At 40.7% G+C, this 16,412-nt stretch overlaps 1 protein-coding gene across 1 annotated transcript in view; it reads right to left on the minus strand.

Annotated features, from left to right (window-relative positions):
• The window catches only part of SLC35F1 (solute carrier family 35 member F1), a 407,884-nt gene that overhangs the window by 77,708 nt on the left and 313,764 nt on the right, over positions 1–16,412 (minus strand). Inside the window, exon 3 of the mRNA XM_068985430.1 lies at positions 5,481–5,608. Within this exon, the coding sequence (XP_068841531.1) occupies positions 5,481–5,608 (128 nt within the window). The remainder of the gene's footprint in view (positions 1–5,480; positions 5,609–16,412) is intronic.

Here is a 16,412-nt window from a genome sequence, read left to right on the forward strand (position 1 = left end):
CCATGGACGGAGGAGCCTGGAAAGCTGCAGTCCATGGGATTGCTGAGGGCAGGACATGACTGAGTGACTTTACTTTCACTTTTCACTTTCCTGCATTGGAGAAGGAAATGGCAAGCCACTCCAGTGTTCTTGCCTGGAGAATCCCAGGGACGGGGGAGCCTGGTGGGCTGCCATCTATGGGGTCCCACAGAGTTGGACATAACCGAAGCGACTTAGCAGCAGAAGCAGCAAAAACATACCCAAGGAGAGAATTGGGGCAGGAGGAAAACAATCAGGACTAGAAGGATTTCTTTCTTGTTCTTTGCTCTTGGAAAACTGCTTAAAAATGGGAGGAGCTTGGACACATGCACTGTGTGAAGGAAAGGTTGTGTCAGAGATGCAGCCTTCTCAGCATGGTTAGCAAGAGAAGTGGAGATTGTTTCCCATGTGAGTTAATTTTAATTACCAAACTATCAGGTTTGAGGAGACCTTCTTTTTTCTTATTTCACAGATATACTAGTTTCATCTGTTTGCATTTTAGTACTACACGGCTGAAGAAAGATGAATCATCTTTGGGTGAGAAGTTGTAAAGCTGGTATTTCTACTGAAATGGTTCATATAGCACAGTTATAAAAATAGCACAGCTCTTAGAATTTATCCAAATGTCATTGCTAATCTGTCTCAAAGTCACAGACACAATCTATTCCTTCTCTACAAGTCAAGAGATACAAATCCACAAATGTGTCTTTAGACTAAAACCCTTATAAATCCAATATGATGGTGTTACCATTTCTCGTTTGACTTTCTAATAAAGAAAACAGCTCGATTTCTTCACTTCAATGTCCATCTTTCATCATCTTTTTTCCTGAATAAATGTTATCTCTTGCCATTGTTAGCTTTCTTTATCTTCTTACTATGAAGGCAAAGTTAAAATTTTTTTTTTCCCAAAAGACGTTTGACATTATTAGCCATTAGGGAACTGCAAATTAAAAGCACAATGACGTATCACTGCATATCTCTTAGAATGACTAAAATAAAAAATAATGATAATATTAAATGCTAGTGAGGGCAGGGAGAATTGGACCTCTGATACACTGCTGGTATGAGTGTGAAAGGGTGCAGCCACTCTGGACAGTTGTTTAACTGTTTCTAAAACCAAATAGTCATTTCCAACATGATTCAGAAATTGAACTTTTGAGCACTTATCCCAGAGAAATGAAATCTTATATTAATATAAAACCTGCATATGAATGTCTTACTAGCTTTCAATGTAAAATCCCAAAGTTGGAAACAACTTATCAGTCCTTCAACAGGTGATGGTCAAACAAACTCTGATATATTTATACCATGGAATACTACTCAAACTATGGATATATGCAATAATTCTGATGGACTTAAGGGCATTATAGATTGTTGGACCATAATGAAGGCAGAGTGCCAAAGAACTGATGGTTTCAAACTGTAGTGCTGGAGAAGACTCTTGAGAGTCCCTCGGACAGCATGGAGACCAAACCAGTGAATCCTAAAGGAAATCAACCCTGATACTCATTGGAAGGACTGATGCTAAAGCTGAAGCGTCTATACTTTGACCACCTGATGTGAAAAACTGACTCACTGGAAAAACAAACAAACAAATCCTGATGCTGGCAAAGACTGAAGGCAGGAGGAGGAGAGTGCGACAGAAGATGAGATGGCTGGATGGCATCACTGATTCAATGGACACTAACTTGGGCAAACTCTGGGAGATGGGGAGGGACAGGAAAGCCTGGCGTGCTGCAGCCCATGGGGTCACAAAGAGTCAGACATGATGTAGTGACTGAACAACAACAGGACATTATGCTTAGTGAAAAATGCCAATCTCCAAAGGTTAAAAAACTAGAATCATGGCATCCAGTTCCATCACTTCATCGCAAATAAAGGAGAAAAAGTGGAAGCATAGATAGATTTTACTTTACTGGACTTCAAAACCATTGCAGATGGTAACTACAGCCATGGATTAAAAGATCTTGCTCCTTGGAAGGAAAGCTACGACAAACCTAGACAGTATACTAAAAAGTAAAGAGGTCACTTTGCTGACAAAGGTCTGTATAGTCAAAACTATGGTTTTTCCAGTAGTCATGTAGGGATGTGAGAGTTGGATCATAAAGAAGGCTGAGAGCTGAAGAACTGATGCTTTCTAATTGTGGTGCTGGAGAAAACTCTTAAGAGTCCCTCAGACTGCAAGGAGAGCAAACCAGTCAATTCTAAAGGAAATCAACCCTGAACATTCACTGGAAAGGAAAGACAGATGCTGAAGCTGAAGCTCCAATACTTTGACCACCTGATACAAAGAGCTGACTCACTGAAAAAGACTCTGATGCTGGGAAAGATTGAGGACAAGAGGAGAAGAGGGCAATAGAGGATGAGGTTGTTAGACAGCATCACTGACTTATTGGACATGAATCTGAGCAAACTCCAGGAGATAGTGAAGGACAGGGGAGCCTGGTGTGCTACGGTCCATTAGGGTCACAAAGAGTTGGGCATGACTTAACAATGACAGCAAAAAGGTTAAATACCATATAATTTCATTTTATGCATATTCTCCAGTTCACAAAATCATATAGGTGGCGAATAGAGTAGTGGTCGCTAGGGATAGGGACGAGGCTCGTCGAATGGGTATCACTTCATAGGGGTTGCATGAGGGATTTCCTTTGTGGTAATGGAACAGTTCTGTATCCTGACTGTGATAGTGGTTACACAAACCTACACGGGGATCTAACTGGGTACAACTACAGAGGAGCCTGGTGGGCTGCAGTCCATGGAGTCACAAAGAGTTGGACACGACTGAGTGACTAATACACACACACACGCACACACACACGAGTGAAGGAAAATAAATGAAAACTGAATCAGGTCTGTAGTCTAGTTAACAGTATTGTACCAATGTCAATATCCTGGTTTTGACATTATATGAAAGTCTTACAAAATGTCACCATTGAGGAAAAGCTGTCTGAACAGTTCAAAGAATCCTATGCAGTTTTGCAGTTCCCTGTGAGTTTATAATCATTTCAGAAATATGTATTTTCCTCTCATGTTTCATGTATCAATTGCTTGTGACATTTAATCCTAAATTTGGTGGATGAACTAACATGGAGAGGCTCCTCATCACTGTTTCTAAGAGAGTCAGAAAACAAAAGTATTTGGTGTTCTGCCAGCTAGAAATGAGGACTGTCCTGTAGAAGCAGAAGTGCCTATAAAAATGGCGGTGGGGTCACTTTCTATCATCTCTTTCCTCAGAAAATTTCATGGCTCTCTTACTTACAAAATTAAGCCAGACTCTTCATCCTGGCATTAAAGATCTCCTCTTGTATGGCCCCAACTTAACTTTCTAGCTCTGTCTTCCTTTATTCCCCTGTGAGCACCTATTGCTTCAGTCTGTTCTCTGCACCACAGCCTGACTGCCTTTAAAACTCAAATGTGGCTTCCCACGGCACTTCGCTTATGGAGTCAAACCTTTGCGCTGGCTGTCAAGACTTGCAGAAGACTGGCCCCCGCCTCCCTCCCCAGCCCATTCTGTTTACCACTCTTTGCTTCAGTCTCTTCGCCCAGTCACAAGCCCTTGCTCACAGCCTCATCCTCACCATGGTCCTTCCCCCGACAGAGCCTTGGGCATGCTGTCTTCTTTGCTTGGATCCCTTTCTTTCCCAGCTAATCTTCCACTTCTCTCACAAATCTCACTCCATCAGCAATCCCTTAGGGAAAAACCTCCCCAGCTTTCCAGTTTAGATCAGGCCATTCTGACAAATGTCCTTGTAGAACCGCGTTGCTTTCTTTTTTAAAACCTTTATCCCTGACTATAATGATGAGTTGCTGTTTAGTCGCTAAGGTGTCAAACTCTTTTGTGACCCTATGGACTGTAGCCCGCCAGGCTTCTCTGTCCATGGGATTTTCCAGGCAAGAATACTGGAGTGGGTTGCCATTTCCTTCTCCAGGGGATCTTCCTAACCCAGGGATTGAACCCATGTCTCCTGCATGGCAGGTGGATTCTTAACTGTTGAGACGATATACCCATTCACTTGGTTATTTGACCAAAAGCTGCCTTTCCCATTTGCTGGAAGCTCCATGAGAATACAGAAAGTATCTATTTTTTTGCTCACAAGTGTTCCCTCCCTAATACACTGACTTGAACACAGAAATATTCAGTACTTATTTTTGAAGTGACCGAATGAATCAAACTGGAATAATTATTCTCCAATCATATTCCTCAGGTTTCCTGCCCCTAAGCTTTTGAAATACAAAACAACAGTACCAACATGGTTCCAAGAGCAAACGCCTTTTCTTTTGACCATTTATTATTATTTAATAGTTTTTTTTTGTAGGAAGCAAAATGGTTCTAAAATTGTTAGATTCAACTTGCTTTTTCACTTTCCCCATCCCTTGTTCACTAAGTTATAATGAAGAAAAACATATATAGGTAGCATTATTATTTTTCTGCAGAGTTAAACTTTTTATAGAATGGAGCATTAAACAGGGTGTGAGACAGTTAATTTGAGAGAGGTGTTGGATGGATCGATGGTTGTGCATAACATGGGTTGAACAAAACACTTGAGGACAAGGGGGACGTTGTTAAAGACCTTGTCACTGTTGACGAAAGGAAACTGCAAAAAACATTTGTATAAATCCCCACAGAAATAAGCAACCAGTAATTGGTTGTGAATTTTCAATGCTTAACAAAAGAAAACAAAGGTCAACTGGATTTCCAAAGGGAGATGTTTCCTTTTCATGCTCCCCAAGCCAATTTGTAAGTTTCCATTCTGCACTAATGGGCCCAGCTCCACCATGAAGCCAGTGTCCCTCTTTCTTCTCCCACTATATATACCAGTATAGACATTCCAGAGCCCTCCACATGTGGGTAGAGAATGGCTGGGAATTTCTGTGCCCCAAAACACTGGAAATCAATGCATTTTAATTAAGTTCTTTAAATAGTTTTGAGTGTATTATGTGCTGGGTTGCGTATGAGGTACTAGAGATTCAAAGATGAAGAAGATATCCTTCTTGCTGTGAAAGAGCTCACAGCTTGGTGGAATAGGTGGAAACAGACAAACAGCATTCTTAGGTAAGTCAGACTATGAAGACAGAGCTTTAAAATGAAGTGCTGGGAGCGTACGAGAGAGGGACAGAGGGATGTGTTGTCATTGTGGGGCTTCTGGGGGTGGGTGGGACCTAGGCTGGGTTTGGAGCACCGTGGCTGTTTTCCCAGCACCCATCTAGCTCACCTCTCCCTTAATGGGTAACAACAGTTCTTGTGGTATACTAAAATCAAAGAGGAAAGAGATGTCCAATAACATGTGAATTAAGACAAATTAAAAGAACACAGATATAAAGTTTAATTTTTATACTTTTGATTTCCTTCTCATTGCAAAATCTACAGACTAGTATTCAGATTCCCAAGTGACTAAACTGAAAGCAAACTACATCTATAAGATGATACAGAAGAAAAGAAGAAAAAAGAGCCGTGGTACCTGGATGCTGGTCAGAGTCGTGTACTGGTAAGCCTTGACCACCAGATAGTTTGCTTCCAAGTCTATCAGTCCCAGGATCATGTATTTCCACCATCTTCGTCGTAAAATTGCCAGGAGGTTTTCTTCTCCTGCATTACAAAGTTGAAAAGAAATGGATTATGTTCTGAACACACTGAGAAACTATATTTAGAGGATGGTTGGATGGCGTCACCAACTCAATGGACGTGAGTTTGAACAACTCTGGGAGGCGGTAAAGGACAGGGAAGCCTGGCATGCTGCAGTCCATGGGGTCGCAAAGAGTTGGACATGACTTAGCGTCTGAGCAACAAAAAAAGCAATATAGTAGTATATATATATATTTTTACCATACTTTATCAAACATTTAATTAAACAAATACATGAGCGTGTCATAGAATGTTTTTACTTAGTTTACTAGACTTTAGGGTAGACTTCAGCCCTTCAAATTAGTGCCTATTCCAGAACAAGACAGGTTTTTAGTTCATGATGTGAACTAATTTTCTCATGAACATTTGAAAAAAAATTAGGTGAAGTAAAATGAAAAGGAAAAGTGTTCAGAAAGGCTGCATAAACACGTGAAATCCAAGTCATCCTAAATGTCTGGACTGTGGTAAACTAGACCAAAACAGAAAGAGGTGGTCAAGTGGCGAAAAGCCTGTGCTCCGCTGCAAATCTGTAGTCAGGCTCCAGGATGCTATGAGGAGGGCTTGCTCAGCTCTGAACCTTGCATTCAGGTGGTGTGTGGGTGATGGGAAGACAGAGGAAGCTGGGGGTCACTCATGGACAAAAAGAGTGCCATGGGCCTTGGCTTCAATACTGCCAGCAACTGCAGTCTTCACATCTTGCTTAAGCTGGTGGCGTCAAAACAGACTTTGAGCTGCTTAGTTCATCATCCTTATTCTTACATATTTCAGGCCTGAAACATAACTTTTCTTAAAGTGGGGCAACATGTAATTAATAATTATAGCTTTCTGGGGCCAACTTGTGAGGTATTCTTAGAAGATGTGGAATACGCAAAACCCCTGAGTGAATGGTGATTCTTTTTTTTTTTTTTCTTTTTTTTTTTTTTATTAAATTTTAAGATCTTTAATTCTTACATGTGTTCCCAAACATGAAACCCCCTCCCACCTCCCTCCCCATAACATCTCTGGGGTCACAGATGTGTATAACGGACTTTTGGACTCAGAGAGAGAGGGAGAGGGCGGGATGATTTGGGAGAATGGCATTCTATCATGTATACTATCATGTAAGAATTGAATCGCCAGTCTATGTCTGACGCAGGATACAGCATGCTTGGGGCTGGTGCATGTGAATGGTGATTCTTGATATCCAAGAAACAATCTGACTATTTGGCCCACAGTATGCTTTCTCTTTGACTTCTTTGGTGGCTTAGTGGTAGAAAATCTGCTTGGCAGTGCAGGAGATGCAGGTTCAATCCCTGGATTGGGAACACGCCCTGCAGAAGGAAATGACTCCCTGCTCCTGTATTCTTACCTGGGACAGAGGAGCCTGGGAGGCTACAGTCCATGAGGTAGCAAAAGAGTTGGACCTGACTTAGCTGCTCAACAACAACATGCTTTCTCTTGCTTTTCCATGTGTGAACTCCCCTACATGGACTGTTCTTATGCCAGCCTTCAAATGAAGAAGCAGCCTAGACTATCACCAGGAAGCCTTCCTAGATCTCTCACTTTCATCGTCCAAGACTCAGTTGGGTTTCCTTGCTGTGGGTTCCTTTAACAGTCTTTCTTATGCCACTGATACAGTATTATCTCTCTGTATGATAATAGTCTGTTTTCTTGACTCTGTTACTCATTAGATTATTAATAATTTGAAGACAGTGGAGGTGTCTCGGTCACCACTCTAAGACCCAACCATGCATGATGAGTAGTCAATAAATAATACAGTATCTATGAACACATTTCACGTTCAATAATCTCAGCAATGTTAACATTGAAATTGAAATTTTTAATTTTTAAAATATGTATACTATAAACATTCATGCTCCAGACAATGAAAATTGTTTTCTAGTTTGAATGTAGACAACAGCTGACATAAATTAATTTGGTGACCATTTTACACATTAATACTCCATAGATAGGACATACAAAGGGCAATGGCATATTGAACCACAAAGCTGCAATTTTAAGGTCACAAGTCATTGTCCCAGTTAATTTATAAGATGAACAGGGAATTGCTAAACTCAGAGCACACCAGCCACATTTCAATATGTGACATTGAAAATCTAGGTCACGGCGCTGTTTGTTTCACAAATCAATACATATTCAAAGTGATAAAGATTCAAAAGGATGATTCATTTCTTGCTGTTCTGTTGAAGAAGTTTGCAAGTAAAACACTAAACAAATGCTCCCAATTGTTTCATTTGAGTACCTGAAAATGTACAACATGCTTGCTTAGCAAAATTATCCAAGAAGTCAAGAAAGCACTTTTTATTGTTGGCTGAGCAAAAAATGCAACCCTTAAAAGGACTGCTTAGGGATTTATCTACATGACTGTCATTAACACTGATGAACGATAGGTCATTAAAATTCTTTCTAGAATAATGAAGATATATTCTTAAGAGCCTTTGTGCCAAAGTGCTTTCTAAACCTCATGAAACGGGGCCACCCATAAAAACACTACCATAATTGGTAGTATGTTAACATTTTGAAGAAAAAAGAATTTTAAAAAATTAACTAGGAGGAGTAACATAATCTATGGGTGGAAACTGTAGAATTATAATTTGGCATTTAAATGGGTTCTGTTATTATTTTATTATCAGCATGTTCAAATATAAATAAAAAGCACAGAGAATAATATGATAAGGTAATCTTCAACTTGATTTAATCAGTGTTAAATGTTGCCATGTATGTTTCAGAATTTCTTTTTTGACAAAGGAAATGCTGAAATGATGAAACTGAAATCCCGTTTGTGCCCCTGCCAGATTCCCTTCCCTTCCCTCCTCTCTTGAATTTCCATCTTGATAGTGTTGCGTATCCTTCATGTTCATGTTTCTCTTATACATCTTCTACACGCGCATGCATTTCTTAAATAATTTTCTGCGTTTAGTTTTGGCTGTGCTGGGTCTCGTTGCTGGTCAGACTTTCCTCTAGCTGCAGCGAGTAGGTGCCACTCTCCACTCGTGGTGCGTGGGCTTCTCACCGTGGCGCCTTCTCCAGTTGCGGCTCCCGGGCTTCAGAGAACAGGCTCAACAGTTGCAGCGCACAGGGTTCGCTGCTCCACTGCGTGTGGGCTCTTCCTGGACCAGGGATCCAACCTGTGTCTCCTGCACTGACAGCTGGATTCCTTACTGTTGAGCCTCGGGAAAGCCCTGCATATGTATGTATTTAAGTGAAAGTTTATTGCATGTACTCTACATGTCATCCTGCTAGGGTTCTTTAAACTCAACATTTTTCTAGAAATATATCCCTATCTTATATGTAGAGAATAAATGTAATACCTTTCAAATATATATATAATCATATATAATATCATATATAATATATATGACATATATAAATCATATGTAATAGTGATATATAATCACATTTTATAAATATGCCACAATTTACCCAGTTTCCCACTGATAGACACCTTAGTTGCTTCCAATGTTTCTCTAAAGAACATCCTTGTACATATGTATCTCTATTATTGGCTTAAGAGTTTAATTTTGTTTTCATTCTCTTTTTAAAGAAATGTGGAGTATGCAAGTGTTCACAAATGTGTAAAACACAGTTAAAGGTACCCTCCAAGTAATGTAGCATTCTGGCAACAATAATTATGGCAATAATTGAGAATAGACAGAAAAATTATTAAACAGTCTTGGTCATGTGAGTCATACCTTATTTCACTAAGCATCAACAGAATGATCAATGTGTTTTTTTTTATTTTTATAACAAATACTTAAATGATACTATGTATCAGCCAGTGTCTATGTGCTTTACAAATATTACTTTACTTAATCCTTATAATAACCCTGTATGGTAGGTATTTCTATTAACTTTATTTACAGATGACAAATCTGGGACCTGGAGGAGTTAAGTCATTTGCCAGAAAATTCACACCGATGAACCGGAATTTGAACTCATGACAATCTGGCATTAGGTTTCATACTCATTGGTACTGCACTGTTTTGCCTCACTGGTTTGTAATTATGGCACTGTCCCCAGGAGTCATTCATTTCTCATTAATGGAGCTATCATGACTTTATCCAAACTCTCCTGCAGGGGGACCCGTGACCAACTCCAGGGAAGTGCCCATCACCTTGAAGCCGACGTGCATGGCGCCCCCTGGCGTTGCCAGTGCCCAGCGGCCCAGCCCTGGGTCCACCCCTGAAGCTGCTTTGGGATGCACGTGTCCCAACACCACCAGTTCAGTACCAAAATGTTGATGCCTCCCTGTCCAAATGCACGACAGCTTCCCTTGTGAAATGTAAAATAAGGCTTTAAATCAAACTGATGACTTAACAAAGTCTAATGATAAAAATTACTGTTACAGGCTGTCCTGCTAGTTGAAGCCTTGGGCAAAATAACAATGGTCACACATTGAGAGGGGAGATCGTGGCGGTGGTTAAGAAATGCTGAATGAAGGAAGAGGAAACCCCTGTGCAAAGAACTGCCACATTCACGGCAACGAATGGAAAACAGAAGGGTCTTGATTCATAGGACTCTTGCTCACCCCCAGTGGTGGTCTGAGCAGAGAATAAAAGGACTGCGAGACAGCACTTGAGGTGAATTCAGCAAAGGGAACAAGAAGCTTCATTATTCTCGGGGCTGCGTTTTCATTAAGGGCTTTCATGGGTGGTGTGATCCAGCAAGGTGTTTTTCTGCAAGAACAGAACTCAGCACTCACTGCACAGAGGGTCCACAGCGAGAGTGAAACCCCTGCACAGGGGGAGAGACCCCTGCTTGAATGAACCCCTCCTTGGCTCACGGCTTGAAGCCACAATGCCATCTTCCTTTACCAGAACTCCAAGGGACGAGGTTAAATATTCATCAGTGAATTTGAAAAAAAGGAACGACTGACGACGGAAGTTTTAATTACTCACCTTTAAAAGCTGAAATTTAGTATTAGAATGTAGAATTCAGAACCATTCTCTTTCCTCAGAAAAGTGAACCAAGTAAATGTGCTAATAATAAGGAAATGGAAATGGTTCACAAAAAGAACTGTAACCAACTGCACCTCATACTGTGAATCCGAGGGTAGGGATGGACTATAAAAAAGACAAATACTGAATATTTAAAATTGTTTTGTATAGTTTCATTCATTTTTATTATTAGAGCCAGAGAGTGAGATTAAGAAGAGCATAGAAGGCCATCCTTTACTGCTTTAGCTTAATAGCAAACAGACCTTGGTTTGGCCTCTGATGTACATTAGTAGTATAAGTTGGTTAATGGCTCTGAACCTTCATTCCTCTATTGTAAAATGGGGACTGTCACAAAAATTTAATAGGGCACTGTAGATTAAAAGCAGTGTGAGTGTCATATTTAAGCTAATATCTAATGCCAGGTATGTGCACAAGATGAGCTAGCAAGTAATGGGGTCCTGGAATCCCTGAATCCTTGACCAGTCACACACCACACACGTGCTCAGCAAGTGTGATGGAGACTGCATGGAGGAAGCCCAGGGAACTGAACTCTCTTCATGTCTCATTAAGCCTTTGGCCGCACATCCTCTGTCTCTTACTCTTGTGATTGTGATGGATACACGGCAGCCAGCATATGATGCTTGTTTGTCCACACTAGAGGCAGGCTGAGGGCTTCGTCCTTGACCTTGATGCCTCTCCCACAGGCCAGATCCTCGTCGTGGCCCTCTGGATCTCACTACTTGATCTGGGAATGGAGGCCGTATGAACATACCCTTCCCTTGAACTAGACCTGACTTTGTTTCCTGTGATGCTAGTCCGCCTTTCCAGGGTGGGGGTCTCTCAGGAGGTGTTTCCAAGGTGTTCTAAGGTGACCACATTGTCTGCCCGTGACAAGTAAAAACATAGAAGAGGAAACCACACAAAAGGGTTCAAAGAAAGCCGAGAGGGGAAGAGACACGGCCTCAGTTCCCACTTAATTCTTTCCACATCCCTCTCACTCAAACTCCCACTTAGTCTGCATGTCCCAGGCTAGACGCTCCCTCCCATGTGAAGCTTCCCCAGGTTCTCTGCTCCCCCCTCAGCACTTATTTCTCTTTTTCACATATCCTCAACTATGCCTAGCAGAGTGATTTAGACAAATTATTACTCAATGTAAGACCTTGTTATCAAGGTAAGATACCTGAATAACACCCTTAAAATCTACTCAGTCATCTGGCTGTTTTTCAGAAATGCCTAACAAAGGTTTGGGAAAATATCTCAAAGCAACTAAAAATGAAACATAATCACATAAGGTTCTGGTGGCCGTGACTGTAAAAGTCACATGTGTGTAAAAATGACTGTATACAGGATAGGTTTTTTAACAGTAAGTTTACTTTATTTTTTTCAAAGTTACCTTTTTGCATCGATGAGTAAAACAAAGTATTCTAGCTCTAGTTACAAACACAAACCTTTCTGATGCAAAAACATGTACACATGGTGATATGAAAATCTCACCTTCTCAACATGTATCTTTCTATGTTTATTACCCTTTTAAACATGAAACAGAGCTCTTAAATCTTAGAAACCTTTTTTTTTCTATTTTTTTGAAGCTGTCATCTTTTATGACGCTAAGATACACAATTTTATGTGGCATACATATACCCTACTGCTGCTGTTAAGTCGCTTCAGTCGTGTCCAACTCTGTGCGACCCCATAGACAGCAGCCCACCAGGCTCCCCTGTCCCTCGGATTATCCAGGCAAGAACACTGGAGTGGGTTGCCATTTCCTTCTCCAATGCATGAAAGTGAAAAGTGAAAGGGAAGTTGCTCAGTCGTGTCCGACTCTTCGCGACCCCATGGACTGCGGCCTACCAGGCTCCTCTGTCCATGGGATTTTCCAGGCGAGAGTAGTGGAGTGGGGTGCCATTGCCTTCTCCTACATATACCCTACCTCCTTTGAAATAGAAAACATTCCTGTGTTCTTGATATGTCATAGGAGAAAAAACACAATTGCTAACATTTCCTTCTTCATAATAATATAAGGCAGTATGAGTGTGCCATATATTGATAGTAAGCCTACTTAGATTTTACCATAAAGGCTATTACAACAAATAGATAAACAAAGAGTTTTTCTGAAAGTTTGGGACATCTAAAACCACATACATGAAAAGTGCACACTGACTATTAAACTCTATTGACTAAAATCTAGGTGTTACAAGTTGCTCTACCTCTTAAGGAAAATAATGTGTGATATCCAAACAATTTCCCCAAAGTCCATTCAGAACTGAAAAACTAGATACACATTTAGAGCATCCATTTAATATTCTTAGAACACACTGTAAAGAATACAACCACTTGCACAGCTAAACACAGTCACTATTGATCACTGGAAGAGAAACCTGAAAATATTAAAGATGTTCAGTTGTTGTATGATCAAATACGAACCAGTACTATTGTCCCATACTAGGGATACAGAAGGCTTTGGGTCATGCCTAGTGACTAAAGACTCAGATCTAATGGGCTAGAGACTCTGCCAAACGGGCAGTCAATCATGCCTACATACTGGAGCTCCAATTAAAACCCAAACACAGAGGTTCCAGTGAGTTTCCATGATGGGCGAGATTTTGTCCATATTGTCACACACTGCATTGGCACAAGACCACGGAAGCCCTGGACTTGGCACTTCTTTAGGACTCTGTCCCTTGGTTGATTCTAAATTGTATCCTTTTCCTGCAATAACTATAACCATGAATGTAATAGCCTTCCGGGAGTTCTGTGAGGCTTAGTGAATTTCTGAAACTGGCAGTGGGTTGGGGGACCACAGTTCCATCTGTGAACTTGTAATTGGCCTCAGTCGTGACGGTGTTCTTGTGTGGACTCTAAACTTTCTCGTTTGGACTAAACTCTCACACTGTTGTGAGGTAAGTGTAGTGTTGAGGCCGTGCCCCTAAAACTTTGCACTAGGTTTTCCTCAAACACAACTAAAGTTGTCCTTCACTTGCTCAAGATCTCGAGTACAGTATTTGGCACTTCTCAACAAAACCAGAACCCAGAAGAACCCTTCAGGTATGAATTCAAGTTAAAACAAGTGTCCTTTCCAGGTGATTTTAAACAACGTATGTGATTAGTTGTGGTCTTGAAAAAGTATTACAACTTTGCACTTTCAACCTACATTTTCCATCACTATAAAGACATCACTTACAATGGGAAATACTGTTCGTCAGCTCTAAATGGTTAATGATAGGTTGGCTGTGTGTATGGGGGTGGAGGGGAGGTAGTGGATGCTCTGATTTGAAATTATTTAAAGCAGTCATAATGCAATGATGGACGAATATAAATCTATTTTCCTGTGGTGAGTCTGCAGCGAGGAAAATGTATTTGTCCTTTTTAATGACAAGACTATTTTCCTTCTCTCCATCCCATTTTGTGAAAAGTGACCCTATTTGCCTTCTGAAGGTTCCCCGTAATCGGCTCTGATGCCTCCCGACATTAGCAGATGAACCTGTCAGCTCTGTGAATTTTGTTTTGAAGAAAGAGCTGTGTAGTGGCTAATGACACACGATGTGAGGGGGAGAGGCCAGAGCAGCCTTGCCTCCGGACTCCTGCCACGTGCTGAGCGTATTCAAAAGACAGCATGACAGAAGGTGCCAGGCTGAACTCTTGAGAGCTGACCTTGAGCTCTGACATGAGAGCATCTGTCATGGTGGACACAGAGGTTAGACCCAACATGGGAAATCAGCAAGCGGAGCATCAGTGGGCCAGAAGCCTGGCTAAGCAGAAAGCTGGCGGCCTCCCCTTTCCTGTCCGCGCTCCCCTCTCCCATCCCAAATGTCAAGCACAGATCTACCAAGGCCACTTCTGCTACCTGACATTTATTTTTCATTGAAAACCATTTGTCAGGACAAGGCCAGAGGCACCATATACTTACTCTCTCATTTAACTGCCATGCTCTATTCTAGGTTAAAAGCGTGGCATCAGAGAGACCTGTGTTAAAGTACTGACTCTGTCACTTAACAGGCTGTGTCACCTTGAGAAAGTTTACTCATTTACAAAATGGGAAGAACACTACTTAGTTGAAAGTGTTGCTGTACCAATTAAATGAGAAAATGTATGTAACGTTTCTGGCTTCCAGTAAATACTCGGTGAATGAGAGTTTTGCTATTAACAGCCTTACGAAGAAGCTATTTTTCAGATCATGAAATCGGGTTTTGAAGAAGTTCAAGCAATTTGTCCACCAAAGTCTGTCCTGATTTTTACTGCAAAGCATTCACTATTACAAGAAAGATGCTTTTTTTACAAGGTGTGTTTAATGCAACAAATCAGAAATGTTTTTTATTTATATAATCTTTCTGAAATTAAGTTCAGTAAAAACAGGCAGTGTCTTCTGAGCAATGCAATAATGGTATGCAATGTATACTTTAAAAATACATAGAATACACATACATATATTTTGAAATATATTTCCATCTGAAAATATTGAAGAATATATTAATGGAATTAAAGAATTTCCACTCTACTAACCTAATGGAAATGAGCACTATAGCACCCAGATTATCATCTTAAAAGTTTCCATCAAAAGAAATAATAATCTTGGAGAAATGATTGATTGCAGATCTGGGTCAGGAAATGTAATACAAGTCAAACCTGGAACATTTCCTTATACAAAAGAGCAAGGAAGCAATAAAAATTACTTGAGTTCTGTCAGAAGGACTCAGAGGCCAACTTGAAGTGTCTTTCATATAAAAATAATGGAAATGGATTGAAATGCATCAGATACATTTAAATCCATGAATTCATAAAGAATCCAAAAGCAACAGCAATAACAAGAATCACAACCAAACAAATTTAAAAACTAACTGGTCACTATTGGAAGATAATAGTAAACCAACGCATTATTTTGAAGATTGGTAAAGGAAAAGAATCAAGTTTTCTGCTCAAGGATTCTTATATGAACAATGCCACTAGGGAGCTAATATTTAGTAGATGAAGGGAGATTGTTCTTTATGTATTACTCTAGCTAATGAAGAGGAAATAAGAGAATTAGAATACCATTATTTTTGTACTCTCTAATGAACTAATGGATATATGCCTTGAAGGTTAAGCTACTGGCATTTTAAAGAAAGAGGCAGTGAATGTTTTATGTACTTCCAGATAGAGGAACAAAACACTATCTATGGAAAAAAAAAAAAAGGAACCAAACCTGATCGAGTCTCAGGATTTAACTATACCAATTTCTCAAATATAGAGGTCACAAAAGTATGTGTTGACACTGCTATATTTAAAATGGATAACCAACAAGGCCTACTGTGTGCACATGGAACTCTGCTCAGTGTTATGCAGCAGCCTGGATGGGAAGGGAGTTTGGATACATGGATAAGTCAGCTGAATCCCTTCACTGTTCACCTGAAAGTATCACAACATTGTCAATCAGCTATACCCCAATACAAAACAAAAAGTTAAAAACATATGTGTTGAATTGCTCTAAGCTAAGTCCCTTCAGTCATGTCTGACTCTGTGTGACCCCGTAGACAGCAGCCCACCAGACTCCCCCGTCCCTGGGATTCTCCAGGCAAGAACACTGGAGGGGGCTGCCATTTCCTTCTCCAGTGCATGAGAGTGAAAAGTAAAAGTGAAGTCGCTCAGTCATGTCCGACTCTTGGCGACCCCATGGACTACAGCCAGGCTCCTCTGTCCTGAATTGCACTAGAAAGATTCAATTAGCAAAAGTCCATATTGAAGGCGGGAGGAGAAGGGGACGACAGAGGATGAGATGGTTGGATGGCATCACCAACTCAATGGACATGAGTTGAGTGAACTCCGGGAGTTGGTGATGGACAAGGAGGTCTGGTGTG

Source organism: Capricornis sumatraensis, chromosome 13, assembly GCF_032405125.1.
Source record: "Capricornis sumatraensis isolate serow.1 chromosome 13, serow.2, whole genome shotgun sequence".
Taxonomy (NCBI): domain Eukaryota; kingdom Metazoa; phylum Chordata; class Mammalia; order Artiodactyla; family Bovidae; genus Capricornis; species Capricornis sumatraensis.